The sequence below is a fragment of the Mobula birostris genome, chromosome 30 (genome assembly GCF_030028105.1).
Source record: "Mobula birostris isolate sMobBir1 chromosome 30, sMobBir1.hap1, whole genome shotgun sequence".
NCBI lineage: Eukaryota > Metazoa > Chordata > Chondrichthyes > Myliobatiformes > Myliobatidae > Mobula > Mobula birostris.
The window spans coordinates 12881266-12901800 of NC_092399.1; the positions used below are offsets into that span (position 1 = coordinate 12881266).

Consider the following 20535-nt stretch of genomic DNA (forward strand, 5'->3'; position numbering starts at 1 on the left):
CGCATTCTCTTATACAATTTACTGAGTTGTAATTTGGACTTTTTTTTCCTTCATTATTAAGTTACCTTTCTTATACAAGCACCAAGTCAGTCCTAATATCTTCATTGCCAAGCTGGTTTATCTGACATGGTAATTTTGTAAACCTGCATTTTCATCAAAAAATTAATAACCGCATATTTCCTAAATGTGCTTTGGTGAAAACTTTTGTGCATTTCCTCGTGAAACTTGAAGCTAGCTCAAGAACAGACTGCTAAATAAGGCAGATTTCTAGTGGCACATCATTGTCTTAACTAGGTATTAATAATTGTCGTTTGAAAATATATACATCAATGTTTCAGATGAAGATGATTCCATCTCCCAGGCATCCACAACAAAGGACAATAGCCACAACAGTAGCTTTGAGCTAATTGGATCAATGATTCCTTCATATCAACCAATTAACAAACAGCCTGGCAGATTTGGAATTGCTATGCACGGAGGATTCCGATCACCATCACCTAACCTCTTTAATCCAAATAGTCAGTTCAAAACAAGCTTCATTAGTTCAGCATCAAAGGTAAGTTTGAGATGTAAATTCAGATTTATCAACTTGTTTTTTTACAATTATTGATCTCCTGGATTGTAGGGCTATATTATAAATCTTGAATTCTCCAATGCTAGCTGTTACAAAGACGAACAAGTACATTTTTCATAAGGCTACAAATTGGTCTAATTGCCCCAAAACAGAAAAAAAAGTGAGGTTATTTTTACTGTTAGGAAAGACCAACTAAAACACTGTGCCTTTAAAACTAAAATAGCAACTATTTTGTACATCTAGTGGTACATTAAACTAAACCTTGCTAAGCAGACAAAAAATTGAAATTAATGTTTGTCATCATGTGGTAAAAGGCTATGTTCTCTTAGGTGGGGTAATGAGTACTGTACATGCTATTTATAGCGAAAATAAAATTATCAATGCATTTTTATGCCATCAGAGTTCTGGGAAGTTGTCTGAGCCTTCTATGCCAGTAGAAGATTCACAAGACTTGTACAATGCATCTCCAGATCCCAAAAATTCAGCTGGTGAATCTCAGTTCAGGTTCTCTCTTGAAGATGAAACACAAAGTCAGTTACTTGATTCAGATGGGTAGGTGCTATGTTCATTCAAAAGGTCAGAGTTGGGAGAATACAAGTTTTTAAATTAATAATTTACTCTTGCTTGGAGTGTGGAATTTTACCTATTGTATATTGAGATACAAGTCATTGAAACAACAATGTTTAAGTTCTTGAATTTAGCTGTCCCATACCATTTTGAATAGCTTTTCTGTTATTTTGGAATCTATAAAGCATCTGTTGTGTAGTGAAGTCATGAATATCTTCTCTGATTTTCGCCTTGTATGAAGAATTGTATTTTTAAACTTCAAGGTAGTTATTATGATATTGCAGAACCTCTGAAATTGTATTTGGTTTAACTAGGTTTCTGAATGTGGGTCATCACAGCAATCAGAGGCAGCCATTAAAGCGACAACTGATCTTGGACAGTATGGATGAAAACGCAATGGATGCCAACATGGGAGAGTTGTTGGGCCTTTGTTCAGGAGAATTTAAATCTCAAAATCTTGATACACTAAAAGAAAACAAAGAAAAAGAAAATATCGATGAGCTGCTTGGACTTTGCTCTGGCAAATTTATTTCTCCAGGTATGCTCTTGTAATTTTAACTTAAATTCTACATGCATAGAGAAGAACCTGGTGTGTGTATTATACTGATAGTCTTCTGCTTATTTTTGCACAGGGTAATTGGGTAGGTGTGAACTTGAAATGAGAAAAATCTAGTGCAGTCATTCCTTGAGGAGGAGAAGGATGGGATTTGAGGAAGCATATTTTCATCAAATGCTGTTTGTAATTTTGGACTAGAGGCAGCATAAGAAGGCTTAATGATTAAGAGAAGTGCTGTAGCAGATGGGACCATAGGTCAAATGCTGGATGTAAATAAGTACTTGATGGTTGGACAGAAACAGTGGAATGAAGGCCCTGCTTTCATGCTATTCGGACTCTCACTCAATTTATGAAAAGGTATATTCTTTGGAAGTATTTTGCTGTGTGAAGCGATGCAAAATTCAACCAGGCTGGTGAAGTATTTTATGGACACCTTTGGATAAGGTGATTAATATGTGCAGATATTGATAGTCTATTCATAAACTAAAAAAAAATTAGCTTAGTAAATTGAAGATGCATTCAATTATCTTACAGCAGAAATTTGTAAATTAAGCAATTACTCTTATCATTTGGATTTATTTTTAAGTGTTTCTTTCACTCTACAGCAGATTCATTGTCTTCCATCACTTCTACTGTAAAGCAACAAAAAGACACAACCACAGTATCTGATGATCCTATGAATGAGGTGCTGGCTCTTTGCTCAGGCTCTTTTCCAACAGACAGGTAATCTTTTCATTTCTGCAAAACAGTATTAATCAGAACTTTGGTAGTTTTGCATTTGTTTCAATATGCCTTTTGAAATATTTCTAGAATGAAAACTACTTTTTATTATCCGTTTAATTTCTATCCTCTGTCTAGGGAAGGTGATGAAAATGAAGATGATCAATTTCAGCTGCTAACTGATGATGAAGTTTTTGAGAATGAGGTGAGAGAATGTATGAATTCTGGTCAAAAAGTAATCTGATGGGTTCTACTTGTCAAAAAATAGATAAGAATGCCATGTAGTAAGTGTTGCTGAAGAAAAGCTGATGTCAAATTTCTCTAATTAGGATGATGAAAGTGAAGATGAAGAAAACAAAGAAGGTGAAGAAGAGGAAGATGAAGAGGAGCAATTGGCTCAACAAATAAAGAGAAAAAGCAAATTGTGAGTGTATCCCACGTTTTATTTTTTTTCTTCCTACTAAGTCACAGCTGTGCCTTTGTAAATGTTCTGTGTTTTTCCAAAATGTATCATTTTCATTGAAATATTGCAGTGTCTGTTTTCTAAGTTTTGGACAAGCAATGGCTGTCAACAATGATCTACCACATGCTTCCCAACCATTGTTCCAACTACTCAAATTGTTTTATTTCTTCTGAAGAAATTGGCATCTTATCCTGGTGGTTGTATAAAAATATAAAGTAGATTATTCACTGTTTCAGTTACCACAACCCAAATATGACTAAATTGAAATTATTTGAATAGAAAACTGGGAGACTTTGTAGAAGATGAGGCTGAACTTTCTGGCAGCGACGTGGCAAGTGATGAGGAATACGATGCAGAATCTGACAACTACGAAGAAGAGGAAATCGAGGAAGAACTGCCATCAGATGAAGAACTGCAAGAGCAAGTCAACAAAATTCACATGTGAGTCTTCACAGACAAACAATATTAATTTTATCTGGGATCTTGGTTTTGGTTGAAGTAATTGAAATATTTAATACGATCTAATTTTAGAACTTTGGTGCTACCTTAACAAATACTATATATGCACTGCCTTTAAATTGCATGAGTGGTTGATTTTGTTCAATTTTTTTAAAAAAAAACTGCTTTTAAGAGTGAAAGATCTTGTTATTTAATCTAATAACTCAAATGTCAATTGCAGTTGACCAAAGAACAATAAGTAGAATCATTAGCATGTAAGTCGAAGTAGATTTGCCTTAAATTTGAATTCGCATTCGGTGACTCTATCAGCATGTACTCTTGCACACAAATACTTCTGCAGATTGTAGAAGGCGGGCAGATGAAGTGGTAAAGAACACGCCTTCATGGGCATAAAATACAAAAGTTGGGACAAAATGAGCAACTTTATAAAGAACTGTTTCAACAGCACTTGAGGTTAACTGTGTGTGGTTTGTGTTGACTCGCAAAAGGAAGGAGACAGTTGAGCTGGTGAAAATGCAGAGGAAGTTTACTGGAAAATGCTTGGATAGAGTACTTTTGTTTAAGGCAGGGGTCCCCAACTTGATGTCTACAGACTCCTTGGTTAATGGTAGGGGTCCATAGCATAAAAAAATTTTTGGAAACCCCTGGTTTAAGGAGAAATTAGATCAGTTTTTTTTCCTTTCTGGAGTGAAGGTGCTAAAGGGTGACATGATAGGCATGTGTATGAGATCATAAGAGGTATAAATAGAGAAGATAATCCATCTATTTCCAAAGCTGTGGGTATCAAAAATAAGACCATAAGAAAAAGGAGCAGAATTAGGCCATTTGGCCCATCGAGCCTGCTCTGTCATTTCATCATAGCTGATCCATTTTCCCCTTCAACTCCATTCTCATGCCTTCTCCCCGTAACCTTGTATGCCCTGACTAATCAAGAACCTATCAACCTCCATAATATACCCAATGACTTGGCCTCCACTGCTGCCTGTGGCGACAAATTCCATAAATTCACCACCCTCTGACTAAAGAAATTCCTCCTCATCTCTTGTTAATGAACACCCCGCTATTCTGAGGCTGTGCCCTCTGGTCCTAGACGTCCCCCCACTATAGAAAGCATCCACTTCACATACACTCTATGTAAGCCTCTCAAAATTCCCCTCCCCCAATTCTTCTAAATTCCAGCAAGTACAGGCCCAGAGCCTTCAAATGCTCCTCATACGCTAACCCTTTTATTACCGAAATCATTCTCATGAACCTCCTCTGAACCCTCTCCAATGTCAGCACATCCTTTCTTGGATAAGGGGCCCAAAACTGCTCCCAATAGTCCAAATGAGGCCTCACCAGTGCTTTATAAAGCCTCAACATTACGTCCTTGCTTTTATATTCTAGACCTCGTGGAATTAATGCTAACATTGCATTTGCTTGCCTAGCCATCTCAACCTGCAAGTTAAACTTTAGCACACAGAATACCAAGTCCCTTTGCAGCTCAGGTTTTTGCATTTTCTCCCCGTTTAGAAATTGGTCTATACTTTTGTTCCTTTTATCTAAAGCGCATGGCCAAGCTCTTCCCAACACTGTATTCTTTTTGCCATGTCTTTGCCCATTTTCCCAGTCTGTCCAAGTCCTTTTGCAGTCTCCTTGCTTCCTCAACATTACCTGTCCCTCCACCTATCTTTGTATCGTCTGCAAACCTGGCCCCAAAGCCATCGATTTCATCATCCAAATCATGGCATACTGTATAACGTACAAAGGGGTCCCAACACCGACCCCTGTGGAATACCACTAGTCACCCGCAACACTCAGAAAAGGCTTCCTTTATTCCTACTCTGCCTCCCGCCCATCAGCCAATGCTCTATCCATGCTAGTATCTTTCCTGTAATACCATGGGCTCACTGCTTGTTAAGCAGCCTCATGTGCGGCATCTTGTTAAAGGCCTTCTGAAAATCCGAGTGCACAACATCCACAGATTCTCCTTTGAATATTCTGATTGTTATTTCCTCAAAGAAGACTAACAGATTTGTCAGGCAAGATTTTCCATTAAGGAAACAATGCTGACTTTGGCCTATTTCATCACGTGCCTCCAAGTACATTGAGACCTCATCCTTAACAATCGACTCCCAACATCTTCCCAACTACTGAGGTCAGACTAACTGCCTATAACTTTCTTTCATCTGCTTCCCTCCCTTCTTGAAGAGTGGAGTGATATTTCAACTTTTCAGTTCTCCGGAACAGTGTCAGAATCTATTGTTTCTTGAAAGATCATTACTAATGCCTCTACTATCTCTTTCCTGCCTCTTTCAGAACCCTAGGGTGTAGTCCCATCTAGTCCAGCTGAGTTATCTACCTTCAGACGTTTCAGCTTCCTAAGCATCTTCTGTTTAATATTAGCAGTGCACCCACTTCTGCCCCCTAACATTCTCAAACTTCTAGCATACTGCTGCCTGAGTTCCACAGTGAAGGCGGATGCAAAATACTTAGTTTGTTGGCTTTCTCCATGTCCCTCGTTACTACCTCCCCAGCGTTTGATGTCTACTCTGGGCTCTCTTACACTTTATATATCTGAAGAAACTTTTTGTATGCTCTGATATTATTGGCTAGCTTACCTTCATGTTTCATCTTTTCCCCTATGGCTTCTTTAGTTGCCTTCTGTTGGTTTTTAATTAAAGTGCAATTGTTTAAGGTGAGAGAAAGCAGCTTTAAAGGGTACTTAATGAGGATTTTATTTAAACTCCGAAAACTGTTGATATCTGGAACTGGGCTGATCGAGGATGTGGTAGAGTCAGATACAATCACTATGTTTAGGAAACATTTGGATAGACAGTTATACAGGTAAGGCTGAGAATGATTTGGACCTGATGTGGGCAACTGGGATTAGTGTGAATACTCTCATGAAGGTCGGTACGGATGTGGTGAGCTGAAGCGCCCATTTCTGCAGTGTGCAACTTGAACTCTATGCACAGTTCATGTCCCCATAACCATGAATGTAAAAAATTCAAGTCAGATTTCCAGTTATATTCTTTTCCATTCAATCTAAATTCTCCCAGAAATCTTGTTTGCTACTTTGAAATGTATCCTTGGTCAGTAATTTCTCTATTTTAGTTTGAAATAATAGCATTTAATTAGACAGAAGCTTATAATTTAAAATAACATTTTGCTTGCTTCGTATTTAATTGGGAGTGCTGAATGATTAATTTAAAGAATTCAACTTTTAGTAGCAGTCTGACATTGAACTTGAGTCAATCTAAACAAATTATTCCAGAACTCCAGAAACAGACTTATTCTAACAAGTCTTCAGACCAAGGCTTATTTTATCATGACTTTAAATTCCATACCCCACCATAAAGTTCATATAGAAGGCTAGGGGCGAAGAAGAAAGATATGCCAGTGGCACACTGACCTCTACCTTGCTGAGGCCAGGCTAGAAATCTCAGACACCTCCTCTAACCTATCCCTTGAAGAGGGCACCACTTTGGACCATCGGAAAACTTGTTTCTGACACCATCACTGACCTCATCAACTCTGGAGACCTCCCATCCACTGCCACCAAACTTACCCTGCACTGCTTGCTTTTACTTTTTACCTGAGATCCACAAACCAGACTTTCTGGGTAGGCCCATTGTCTCTGTGTGCTCCTGCCCCACTGAACTCATGTCCACATAGCTTGATTCCATTCTCCTTCCTCCCACCCCCCAATACATCTGCAACACTTCTTATGCTATTGATCTCCTCAGTAACTTCCAATTCCTGACTCTTACTGCCTCATTTTCACCATGGATGTCCAGTTTCTTAGTAACAGAACCAACCAGTTCCCCTCCTCCACCACCCTCTTCCATCTGGCAGAACAGGTCCTTGCCCTCAATAATTTTTCCTTCGGCTCCCCCCACTTTCTCAAGATTCAAAGGGTGGCCATGGACTCCTGCATGTGCCCCTGCTATGCCTGCCTTTTCGTTGGCTACGAAGACGGTCCATGTTCCAAGCCTTCCCCAGTAATATTCCCCAACTCACCTCCACCACATTAATGACTACATTGGTGGTGGTTCATGCACCCATGCTGAGTTTGTCAATTTCATCAACTTTGCCTTCAACTTCCAGCTTGCCCTTAAATTCACTTGGTCCATTTCTTACACCTCCCTCCCCTTTCGTGATCTCTCTGTCTCCATCTCTGGAGACAATTGTTAACCGTCATTTTTTTATAGACCTACCCATTTCCACAGCTATCTTGATTCTACCTCATTCCACCCTTTAAAAATGCTATTTCCTTTTCTCAGTTCCTTCATCTCTGCCACGTGTTCCCAGGATGCTTTCTTTTCCAGGACATCAGAACAGAATTTCCCTTCCTCCACCATTGATGCTGCCCTCACCTGCATCTCCTCCATTCCCCACTCACCCCGTCTTCCTGCTGCCTTAATGGTAATAGAGTTCCTCATGTCCCATGAGTCTTCACATCCAACACATTATTCTCTGCAACTTTCACCCTTCTTCACTAGAGGGATCCTACCACCAACATGTCTTTATCTCTTCTTTCTCTTCTCTCCCTACCTGCCCTCTTTCTGCAGAGATCACTCCCTCCATGATTCCCTTGTCTACATGTCCCAACCCTCAAATCTCTCTTCCCGGCACTTATCAGTGCAAGCAGCCAAAGTACTACTCCTGCCCATTCACCACCTCCCCTACTCCCCTGCTTCCATTCAAGGCTCTAAACAGTCCTTCCAGGTGCGACAACACTTCACCTGCGAACCTGCTGGGGTTGTCTGTTGTATCTTGTGCTCACGATGCAGCTTCCAGCGTAAACTGGGGGAGTGCTTCGTCAAGCACCTTCGCTCCATCCGCCAAATGTTTTAATTCCAATACATATTCCCATTTTGATATATTGGTCCACGGCCTCCTCTTGTGCCATGATGAGGCCATCCTTGGTGTATTTCATCTGCGTAGTCTGACCTAATGGCATGAGTATTGATTTCTTCTGGTTTTCTAAAAAAAAAAAAAAAAAAAACCCTCCTCTTCCCCCCTTCTATTATTCCCCACTCTGGCCTCTTGCCTCTTCTCAGCTGCCTATCACCTTCCTGTGGTGCGCTTCCTCCTTCCCATTCTCCTACAGTCCATTCTCCTTTCCGATCAGATTCCTTCCTCTATCACTTTCTAGCTATCCTTCTTCCCATCTCCCCACCTTTTTTATTCTGGCATCTTTCCCCTCCCTTTCCAGCCCTGAAGGGGTGATTCGCCTGAAGCATTGATTGATTGTTCATTTCCATGGATGCTGCCTAACCTGCCGAGTTCCTCCAGCATTTTGTGTGTTGCTTCAGATTTCCAGCACCTGCAGAATCTCTTGTTTAAAGTATACCAGTTTTTTACTTATTCTCAACCTTTTGCTGCTGGAGTACAGCTGGATGGGAATATAGGTTTGATTGATTACTTATCTCTTTTCCTTCCTCCACCACAATCCCTCCCTTAACCCTTCGCAGGAAGGTGTTGATGGATGATGATAAACGACAACTGCGTCTTTATCAGGAACAATACTTGGCCGATGGGGACCTGCACAATGATGGACCAGGACGTGCACGAAAATTCCGTTGGAAGAATATTGGTGAGCTTCAAAGTAATTTTTTTCAAGTACAATCTATATTTTGGTATTTTTTCCCTTTTAAGTAAGCTGTCAGTATTTCATGTATTTATTCTCGGTTTATCTCAAGTTCGTAAGTTATTCAGCACGGTTATAAAAATAATTTAAGATTTTATGTCAATAACTTGAGTTTGGTAATGGAGTAATGTTTATGTGTTTTGGTAGCACTGGGTCTATTAATCCTGTGGAATTTGTTTTTTTATATACAACTCAAACTTTAGTTGATTTTATAAGTAGATTGTGAGTTGTAGTTTGAATTAATTTTAATTTCTGCTTACAATAGTAGACACAGTGTTCAAGAGTCCGAAAATTATGTTCCATTTATTATAAACCTCTGGTTAGGCCATTTCTGGAATTTGCATTCGTGGTCACCACGTTAAGGGAAAGATGCGGAGGCTTTGGAGAGGGTGCAGAAGAGGTTTACTGAGAAATTTAGGATTAGAGGCTATAAGTACAGGTTGGGCAAACTAGGGTTGTTTTCTCTGGAGCAGCGGAGCTGAAGGGAGACCTCAGTGAGATTTGTAAAATTGTGAGATGCATAGATAATGTAGAGAAGTATCTTTTTCCGAGGATCAAAATGTCTATTAGAAAACACGCATTTAAGGTGAGATGGGGCAAGTTCAAAAGTGATTAGGTGGGGTAAGTACTTCTACACAAAGTGGTGAGTGGAGGAGGCAGAGTACATTAAACCTGGGTTCTTCGATGGGGGCATGAATATGGAGGGATATGGACCATGGCTGAAGGGATTAGTTTAATTAGGCAGCATTAGCTTAATTAAGTACAACATCGTGGGCTGAAAGGCGCATTCTTGTGATGTACTCATCCATTTTCTATGGTTAAGGTTTATGTTTTTTATTTTTGTAGGAAGGAATTAAGGTAGTGCATGTTTGTCAGAGACATTATTATTGTTATTATTACTACTATTGTTGTTGACCAACAAGCATTTCAGATCTGAGACAGTGAGCCAGACCATATCATGGTATGGTCTTAAGTTCGCAATGTCCCAGTTGATAATGTCCCTGTGGAAAGGCAGATAGTGAAGAGAGCTAAATTTGAGGAGTTCTTCACTTGTTCAAGTCAGTACTTGTATTTTCAATCTCTCATAAATTTAAAGTGCCACCCAGGTGTAATTTGATAAAATTCCCACAGTGTTCTGCTTTACATATCCTTGAACATTAATCTCTGAAAATTATTCACTTTTGTAGATTAATGTTTACTCTTTTCTTTGTTCTGCAAAAATGTAAGTACTCTTCTAAAATAAAATAAACCTCACTGCTACTCTGTGGAAATGAAAAGATCATTAAGTTTGTTTAAGAAAGCCATTATGATTGGCCTCTCATTTCCACTATTGTAAGTGTCCTGTTAATTCATTTTAATTTTTATTATTTCATCTTGAGCACTTAATTTTCATATTGAGTATGTAAGATTAAAAATTGATTTTGGTCTTATCTCCACCAGAAAAATTTTGTAAGCTGGGAAAGCAACCAAATTAAGTTAGGGGTACAGGAAGCCAATCTTAATGTTTGCTTGGGTGGTAGTTTTCTTGTAAAGTGCTGTTGAGTGAATTTTAAAATGTACAAGAAAATGTGATTTGCCTAAATAAATAGCAAATTTTAACAAAATGGTATAACCTGATTTAAAGGATCTTCAGAAAACTCAGTGATTTACAGGAAAATGTTTTGTATTTTCAATAAATGGAAAATAATATTGGAAGGATCACGAACAACAAACAGATAATGAGTACGTAAGATCTTCTGCGTGTAACATGCATGAAAGAAATGAATCTCTTGGGCAATTCTATATCATCCTTCCATATTCTCTTTACTACATTCACATCCAGAAGCACCGTGCATCTGCTCAGTATGTCAGTCTGGTGTAGCGCCGTGTTTCTGGCTGGCTGCAACACACTTCAACCTAAATCTTGATTATATCTAAATTCCACGTTGAATGTTTATAAATGTGTTGTTTCAGATGATTCTTCACATGTTGACCAGTTTCATGGAGATTCTGAGGATGAAACAAATGAAGAGGAAGCAGATGAGGCAGAAGCAAAATGGCGGAAAGATCGGTTTGAACGAGAGCAGTGGCTTCGTGAGAAGGTGGTTTTTCCACTTTAGGTCTTTTATTAGATCTATTTTTTTTAAGAGATATTTATTATTTTGCATCCTTGTGACAACCATAATTGGTCAAGTTAACTGTTGTATAATATAAATTTTTGGATCACACTACCGTGATTTGTCAGGCTGCTACATAGCTTTCATGTGGATTTGTTGGAGAGGTAGAAGGAAAGAACATGCAGATTTTTTCTAGTCAAAATGTATCAGATACAAAAGAATCTCAAGAGAATAAATGATTTATTTCTGCTGGCTCAAAGGTCCCTTTAAGAGGCCAAAATTCCAAAAACTACTTTACCAATGGAATCTCATAGAAGTCTCCATTTAAATTCTCTAGTCTTTCAGTTTAACAAACAATTTATTATTATATTAGACATATGGATGTTTTGGAGTGTCTGTTAAATGTACTTCTTAGATGTGTTATACCCCTAACACAGTCTTATGCTTTATACAACGCATCAAGATAACCCATTCCTTCCATATTTTTCCTTATAGTTCACAATATTGGGAGCCTCTGGGCTTGTGCTCCTTAGTAGGTATTTCTGTCTAGAGAAACTGCAAAAACCCAATGATCTAACCCAAGAGTAGTTTGTGGTAATCAAACGCTGCCATTGGTGCAACCAAGGCAAATGACTGTCACCCTTCCACTAGCCAGTCACTTTCCAGACAATGTGTATAAGTGAGAAGTACAGAGAGGAAAAAAATGTTGCATCATACTGTGAGCAATTTTAATTCAAATATTATTGGGCATTATTTTGCTGTCTAATAAGATAAAGGTAGTAGAAGATATATCATTATATATCATTCACAACACAAAAAAAAAACACTTTTGAAATCTTAGGTGTTTGTTGGCTCAAACTACTTTTTGTATACTGAAAGCAAAATTTTTTTTTTTTTTTTAACTTTTTCATTGGATTTGTAAGTCAAATCTGGATTTCATCAGGCAGCAGTGTAATTTCTGCTCTCCCTTCAGTCCCAGGAAGCAGATAGTGAGGAAGAGGTTGGTGAAGAAAGCCAATTCATGAAGCTGGCAAAGAAAATTACCATCAAAGCTTTACATAAAAGTACGTATATCAGTTCAACTTGATGTTCATATCTTGTGCAAAATCAACTTAAAATTACAAAGTAAAATGTAAATACCAAATCACAAGTGAACCATTTCAGTTATGTTCTTACATATATTTCAAGTTTCGTCAAAAAAGTTGACAGGCAGAATAGACAAAGGAGAGTCAGTGGATGTTGCACTTGGATTTTCAGAAGGCCACATAGGTTGCTAATCAAGATAAGAGTCTGTGGTATTACTGGAAAGGTACTAGCATAAAAGATTGGTTGACTGGCAGAAGGCAAAGAGTGGGAATAAAGGGGTTGGCTGCCAGTGGCTAGTGCTGGTTTCTTACTTTTGGGTCCATTACTTTTCAGGTTATTAGTTAATCATCTGGATATTGGAATTGATGACTTTGTAGCCAAGTTTGCAGGTGATAAAAAGATAGGAGGAGAGACAGGTGGTGTCGAGGAAGCAGGGTGTCTGCAAAAGGACCCCCTGGAAGAATGGACAAAAAAGTGGCAGATGGAATATAGTGTAGGGAAGTGTAAGGTCATGTATGTAAATAGAAGGAATAAAGGTGCAGATTATTTTCTAACTGGGGTGAAAATTCAGAAATCAGAAGTGCAAAGGAACTTGGGAGTTCTGGTGCAGGGTTCCCTAAAGATTAACTTACAGGTTGAATTGGTAATAAGGAAGGCAAATGCAATGTAAGCATTCATTTCAAGAGGACAGAATATAAAGACAAGGGTGCAGTGCTGAGGCTTGAAGACATGTTCAGATCATATTTGGAGAATTGTAAGTAGTTCTGTGCCCTATATCTAGGGAGGATGCGCTTGCATTTGAGAGGGTTCAGAGGAAGTTTACAAGAATGATCCTCTGGATGAAACAGTTAACGTATGAGGAATGTTTGAAGGCTGTATTCGCTGGAGTTCAGAGGGATGAAGGAGGATTTCATTGAAACCTGGAGAATATTGAAAGGCTTGGACAGAGTGGATGTGGAGAGGATGTTTCCAGTATTGTCTTGGACTGGAGGACAACACCTCAGGATGAAGTGAACAAACCTGAGGAATTTCTTTACCTTAAGGGTGATGAATCTATGGAATTTATTGCCACAGATGGCTATGGAGGCCAAGTCATTAGGTATATTTAAATGGAAGGTTGATGGATTCTTGATTGGTAAAGGCGTCAGAGGTTATAGAGAGAAGGCAGGAGCATGAGGTTAAGAGGGAATAATAAATCAGTGATGATTGTGTGGAAGAACAGACTCTGGGCTGAATAGCCAAATTCTGTTCCTGTGTCTTGTGTGTGTGCATGAAAATGCTGAAAAATTGTGTTTGTGAATAAGACTCAATTGTATTATAAAATGTAGAATTTATGTTCTGCAAAAATTGCCATGTGTATGAGACACAGTTCTTTTTTTAAAAAAAAATGCTCAACCTAATATGTGCCATGCCTGGGTTTACAGGTAGTTCCGTGGAAGATCCAGCAAGAAAACAGCAAGAATCAGTGGGATTCAAGCCTCAAAAGTCTATTTTTTGTGTATGTAATCAATCTTAAGCAAGTATAGTCCAAATCTCAATTTTTGTTCTGAGGGAAGATGAAGTTTTTTTTTTTAAAAGTGTCTTGATGTATTTTGAAATTACTTTGCCTCTTTACAATAGTGCAAGTGTTTATGGTTGAAAAAATTATTGATTAGATGTACAAAGATTTTTTGAATATATTTGATCCTGCAATCCTAAACTGCTAATGTCATAAATTAAGTGGAATGTGTATTTGGCTTCAATTGCTTTTATGTTTTGACAAGCCTTGGGTACCATTGTAGTGTAACAATTTCCTAATCAAAAATGAACTATTCCTTTGTTGGCTGTTTGATTGTCATTCTAACTGATCTGACACAGATATTAAGGAAACATGGAAACAGCAGATGGTACCAAGTTATGTTTTATTTTGTGTGTGTGATATATTGTGGAGTATTTGATTTTGGTTTTGTAAACCAGACTCCTAACGGAAGCAAGTTCCCCAAGATGTTCAATATCTGCCACGTTTTAGTTGGAGTGATAAATGCATTGAGAATAAGGGTAAATATTTCCCAGTCTGGCGGTGGGACAAGGTGGAATAGGTACTATTGGGTGTGGAGCAAAAGGTGGAAAAATGTAAGGAGTGAATTCAGAAGGTGATGTGGTTGGGTTGTCTAACTCTTAGCAAAATCTATCCTGTTAAATGATATATTTCTGTTTTTAGAAAAGTCTTAATGGTATGTTCCATATATAGGTAATTATATATAGAAAATTATGATTACAATTAAATTCCGGTCCCAATAGCACAGTAAATTTAAACCTGCTTAATTTATTTCAAATTTCAACACTCGTAAAGTTTAGACTGCTTTTGATCCATTTAAACTATAGGAAGAAGTGTCTGAAAACGCATGCTTGCCATTTTATAATAGATCATAAGGATTTCACTTTGATCCATAACTTGAGAATGAAAAGTCTGTTAACAGTAAAGAAGTTAGAGTTAGTATATTCTCTTTTTTTTAAATACACAACAGAGAAAGAATGGATCTCTTCTAAACCAACCTCGAGAGGTACTACAGAAGCTAGCAGCAATATCAGACGTGAATCTAAATGCTCCTCGTGCCAACTCCCGGAATTTTGTCTTCCATACACTATCTCCAGAGAAGAATGATATGAAAAGGATAGAATCAAAGCCACAGGTAAGACTAAAAAGACAGGTGTAGAGGACAGATACCGATCGACTAATGCAACTATATCAAACATTAAGGAGAAATTCCAAAGGACCAATTCTGAATTTGTTCTTGAGGTAAAAAGCTGAGCAGTTTGAAGAAGTATCAGTGGGTTCATTTCGGTGATAAAGATCAAAATTCAGTTAGGCTCTGCAAAATTGCAAGGACCAAATCGGAGAAAATTGGGGCAAGGCTGATTTTACTAGACAGAATGATTGAGTGCAAACGTCTGCAAGTAACTTCTTGGAAGTATATCTATGCCAAAACAATGGTGGGTATTTTACCAAGAGTTTCAATAGATTTGAATCCACAAAGATGCACAGAGTGTGAGATAAGCCAGTCAAGGGAAGCTGATGTCAAACATTTAAAAAAAAGTCTGAATACAGGAAGTGTAAGACTTTAAGAAAGCAAAGCGAGATGATGAAAAACACTGGCAGGAAAGTGCAAAGTTGTTTTGTAAGGACAAAAGCAGCAAGGTGATAACTAAAACAAAAGAATTCGTCATTTCAGGAGCACAAAGGTCCTTTTGGTGGAAGATTATGAGTTTGGTAAAGTTCTTAATATTTTCTGACTACTTTTTGACTATTTACTATTTTCTGACAAAAGGACATAATGCTGATGTGTTAAGGCAAAGGAATGTAAAATACTGGATGAGATGAACAATAAAGGAGACATTAAATACACCATCATTATTGAATAAATCACCAAAAGTAAATGCAGAATTAGCAACAACTGGTCGTTCAATAAAGCCATAGCTGATCTTTAACCTCAGCAGCACTGCCCTGAGTTGGTCCACATCTCCCAATTCCCTTTGTATTTGATTTAGAGGTTGTTAAGAATTTTAGATATAGTCAGTTATTGAGCCTCTACAACTATCTGTGATAGAAAATTCCAAAGGTTCACCACTTCAGCCAGATAAATGAATGGAATTATCGGCTAGATAATGGAACTTGCCTTTTCAATACTTAGTAAATAGCTACTAACCACCACTAATTCTCAGCCAAGTTACACGGAGGCAATAATGGGACTAAAAGAGGTTAGTATGAAGTAACACACATCAAAGTTGCTGGTGAATGCAGCAGGCCAGGCAGCATCTCTAGGAAGAGGTACAGTCGACGTTTTGGGCCGAGACCCTTCGTCAGGACTAACTGAAGGAAGAGCTAGTAAGAGATTTGAAAGTGGTAGGGGGAGGGGGGAGATCCAAAATGATAGAAGAAGACAGGAGGGGGAGGGATGGAGCCAAGAACTGGACAGGTGATATGAGAGGATCATGGGACAGGAGGCCCAGGGAGAAGGAAAAGGGGGAGGGGGGGAAAAACCCAGAGGATGGGCAAGGGGTATAGTCAAAGGGACAGAGGGAGAAAAAGGAGGCAGAGAGAAAGAATGTGTGTATATAAATAAATAACGGATGGGGTTAGAGGGGGAGGTGGGGCATTAGCGGAAGTTTGAGAAGTCAATGTTCATGCCATCAGGTTGGAGGCTATCCAGACGGAATATAAGGTGTTGTTCCTCCAACCTGAGTGTGGCTTCATCTTTACAGTAGAGGAGGCCGTGGATAGACATATCAGAATGGGAATGGGACGTGGAATTAAAATGTGTGGCCACTGGGAGATCCTGCTTTCTCTGGCGGACAGAGCATAGGTGTTCAGCAAAACGTTCTCCCAGTATGAAGTAGTTTTGGTAGCATCAGTAGGTGTAAGAGTGCTTGGTTTTGCTCTGGAACAGTATGTTAATGAAGAATAGGAGTAGACCCTGTTGGAAACCAAATGTGTCTGGATAATTTACTCACAGTAGATCACCCCCAAGATAAAGAACGCCAAATGGAATAGTTTACAAAGTATGTTAGGGTACACCACAACCTAGTTCACTGGTTAGAAACATTTGTAAAGAAAAATATTGGCCCTTAAAGTGGGAGTGGCAGTGTTGAATTCTGACGTGAAACGCTGTTTCAAACTATACAGAATCTTGGTAAGGCTATGCTTACCACACTGCTTTGGTTTTGGGTATGAACCTACAGAGAGTGGCTTCAGAGTGTGCGCAGCCCAGATCTGCTGAATTATACTTGGTCTGGAAAGTCAAACTATAAGCAGAGCATGTGTAAACTTTAGGAAGTTGAGTATTCTAGTTGGGGTACATGATCCTAAAAATAATTTGCTTGGATATACAGGTGGCCCTTGTTTTCCGAACATTTGCTTTACGACACCTCACTGTTACGAAAGACCTACATTAGATACCTGTTTTCACTGACAGAAGGTATTTACACTGTTACAAAAAAAGGCAGCGCACGCCCGAACAGCCAAGCTCCAACCCCGGAACTGCATTCTAGCCGGCATTGCTTAAACAGGTGCTTTACCTGGATTTATTTTGCGCATCCATTAGCAAGATGAGTTCTAAGGTATTGGAAAAGACTAAAAGAGCTCGTAAGGGTGTTACACTTAGTGTAAAACTAGACATAATTAAGCGTTTCGATTGTGGTGAACGAAGTAAGGACATTGTCCACGCGTTGAACTTGCCTGCGTCCACCATTCGCACTATTTATACGCTGAGAGAAAGAATTTTGAAAGCTGCCAATGTTACTGTTGGTTCTGCTCGTAGCAAAGTGGTCTCTCTTAGTCTGCATCCAATAATGGATAAAATGGAAAGTCTATTGCTTAAGTGGATTGATGGGTTTACAAAGCGTGGTGTTCCGTTAAGTTTTCTTATACTTAAGGAGAAATCAGTCAGTATTTTTAATAAGCTGAACCAGAAAGCACTGGACGATGGTGATAAAAGCGTTGCGAAAGTGGAATTTAAAGGTAGTCATGGGTGGTTTGATCGGTTTCTGAGGCGAGGGCAGCTTCATAGTTTAAGCAGTGGTCCCCAACCTCCAGGCTGTGGACCAATACATTGCCGCAAAGAATGCAGTGGTGCAGCAGTAGTCGGAATGCACCCAGCACATCTTTAAGAAAAGAGCCAAAATAAACGAGCTAATTAATTAGGTGCCGCCCGGCACGTAAATGTCGGTCCAGATCAGAGGCGATTGCCGATTGCGTCAGGTGGTTATTCGTATAAGCAAGTGTTTAACTGTGATGAAACTGCAGTTTATTGGAGCCTTCCCGATTCTGGTAAGTGAAACTACGCTGTACATACATTATTTCTACTTTATATAGGCTGTGTATTTTTATGTGTTATTTGGTATGATTTGGCAGCTTCACAGTTTAAAGGTTACTGGAGAGAGTGTTTCTGCCGAAAGTGCTTCCACGAGATTTTCACTGCGCTAGACAGTGCTGCAGAAGAGTATTTTTACTTAATATAGGCTGTGTATTTATATCATTCCTGCTTTTACTACATGTTACTGTTATTTTAGGTTTTATGTATTATTTGGCATGATTTTGTAGGTTATTTTTTGGGTCTGGGAAGGCTCAAAAATTTTTTCCCATATTAATAAATGGTAACTGCTTATTCACTTTACGACACTCCGGCTTACAAACCATTTCATAGGAACACTCTACCTTCAGATAGCGGGGGAAACATGTATGGATATAAACTTCAAGTAGAGAATTCCAATATTTATTGGGAAATTTGGAATTTGGCTTAATTCTGGTGGCTGTATTTGTGGATAAATGGTGAGCAAACAGTGTTGAAACGTGGGCTACCCATGGTCTAACCAGTGAAATGGTTGAGGGACTGGAAGCTTTCATTGTCTGATGTTCCATTAATTGGCTCATTGTTTTTTGCTTGTGTCTTTTGAAATGGTGTATATATTTATACATTTTTTTAAATTGCCAACAAAAATAAATAATCCATTTTGTTTTGCAGACAAAAAGAAAAGCAACTGCTGCTCCAATCACCTCATTAGCAAAGCAACCACGCACTGAAAAGACACAATTAACTAGCACTCATACTAGAAGTATATTTCGATATTTAGAGAAATAATTATTGTAATTATAATATAGCTTTACTGTTATTCATTTTGTTATTGTAAATTAGATGTGTTGTGCTTGTACATGATTATAAATGCTCTTACTAGATTGTTTTATCTGAGAAATAAATACCATTTTTATAATTCTGTGGAGATCTAATTTTCACCAACTTGCACATTGATGTCTTTGGTATAAAAAATACTTAAGCACTGTTTTCCAAAGTGCTATTTGTACACTATGTATTATAGTCTGAATATATTATCCAAATATAAAGTTTTTTTAAAAATCAAGTTTCCAATGGAACAATGAAAAATTAGCTTCATGTCTACAGGGAAAACTTCATAAAGAATAAGAATAGATTTTAAACAATTATGCATTAATAGAACATAGCTGACGCCAAGCTGTTTGTATAGATGGACAAGCAAATCCATAGCTATTATTTCAACAGTTCCTGGTGCCCTTGTGAATTTTTATCCTTCAAGCAACATTAACAGATTATATACGTGTTGAGTCTCTGGATATTTTGAACCCAAATTAGTGGGTTCACTTCCTGGCTATGATGCATTATGAGACATTCTGAACATAGTATGATAAAGGTTGTGTTGTCTTTGTTTTCCATTTGCATTGAGTCCTTTAGGTAACTAAATATAGAAGTGAAAGACATCACAGAATAAACAGATATTATATGTTCTCATTAGATTTTCTAAAAATGCACAGTATGTTTGAAGAATTGCATTGTAGCTTGTGCAGCACAAACTTGCTCTTGTGTGCTCTCAATGAACCTGAACCATCTCAAATTTCCCACTTTGATTTTCTATTTCACTTTTTGGTGCAAGTCGAGCCTTCCCTTAAATGTCTTCATTTTAAATTAGCAAGTCTCGTTCCCTCCATTTTGAACACGTTCCTACTGTATTTAAGTCACTGATAATATGGTGGAGTTATCACCACATACTAAATTTCCAAAAAGGGAAACAATTTTTCATTTCTACTTAAATCCTTCAAAAACTTTTGTTGTCTTTCAATAAATAGATGTCAACATGCTTCATATTCCCCAGCTTGCTTCACCTAACATTTTGGAAGCCATGTAAATCATGATGATCCAGCACTGTGATATTTGTAGTAGTGTATAAACTGTAGCTGCACAAGTTCCTCTAGAGCAGCGGTTCCCAACCCGGGATCCATTTACCCTTCGGTTAATGTTAGGTTCCATGGCATAAAAAAGTTTGGGAAACCCTGCTCTAGAGTAAGGACCTTTTAACCCTTCTATCTATAAATAATTTCTCTCTGTTTCCAGAACTGCTCCTCTACTCAATTTAGTTTGTTACACTGAAAATAACTTTTTCTATCAAACTGAATCATCTTGCACATGAATTAGAAATGTCATTATTCTAATTAGTGCAGACCATTCAAACTGTCTGGGTTACTGAATAATATAACAGCGAGTTACTCCATTTGTCATTCTCCTTGTCCTGTCCTTGCCATTTTACATGATTTCCTTTAAGTATTTATTCAATTTATTTTAAAAAGTAATGTATTGATTACAAAGTTTAATCTGTATTTTCTCTGTAGCTTAAGCATCCTTCATATTGTGGGGCCTGAAGGCGAACAGTAGCGTAGTGGTCAGCATGCTTCACAGTATAGGTGATCTGCATTCAATTCTCACCGCTGCATGTAAGGAGTTTGCACGTTCTCCCAGTGACTGCTTGGGTTTCCTCTGGGTGCTCTGGTTTCCTCCCACAGTCCAAAGACATACCTGTTGGTGGGTTAATTGGTCA

The 20535-nt window shown here is 38.3% G+C and overlaps 1 protein-coding gene across 1 annotated transcript in view; it reads left to right on the forward strand.

Annotated features, from left to right (window-relative positions):
* Nucleotides 1-18884, forward strand: part of LOC140190420 (claspin) — a 57107-nt gene extending 38223 nt beyond the window's left edge. Inside the window, exons 14-26 of the mRNA XM_072246981.1 lie at nucleotides 339-556; nucleotides 975-1126; nucleotides 1456-1679; nucleotides 2303-2420; nucleotides 2556-2622; nucleotides 2747-2841; nucleotides 3160-3321; nucleotides 8799-8920; nucleotides 10928-11055; nucleotides 12044-12134; nucleotides 13581-13654; nucleotides 14664-14828; nucleotides 18657-18884. Coding sequence (XP_072103082.1) covers nucleotides 339-556; nucleotides 975-1126; nucleotides 1456-1679; nucleotides 2303-2420; nucleotides 2556-2622; nucleotides 2747-2841; nucleotides 3160-3321; nucleotides 8799-8920; nucleotides 10928-11055; nucleotides 12044-12134; nucleotides 13581-13654; nucleotides 14664-14828; nucleotides 18657-18773 — 1733 coding nt within the window. The 3' untranslated portion in view covers nucleotides 18774-18884. The remainder of the gene's footprint in view (nucleotides 1-338; nucleotides 557-974; nucleotides 1127-1455; nucleotides 1680-2302; nucleotides 2421-2555; nucleotides 2623-2746; nucleotides 2842-3159; nucleotides 3322-8798; nucleotides 8921-10927; nucleotides 11056-12043; nucleotides 12135-13580; nucleotides 13655-14663; nucleotides 14829-18656) is intronic.
* Nucleotides 18885-20535: the final 1651 nt, after the last annotated feature.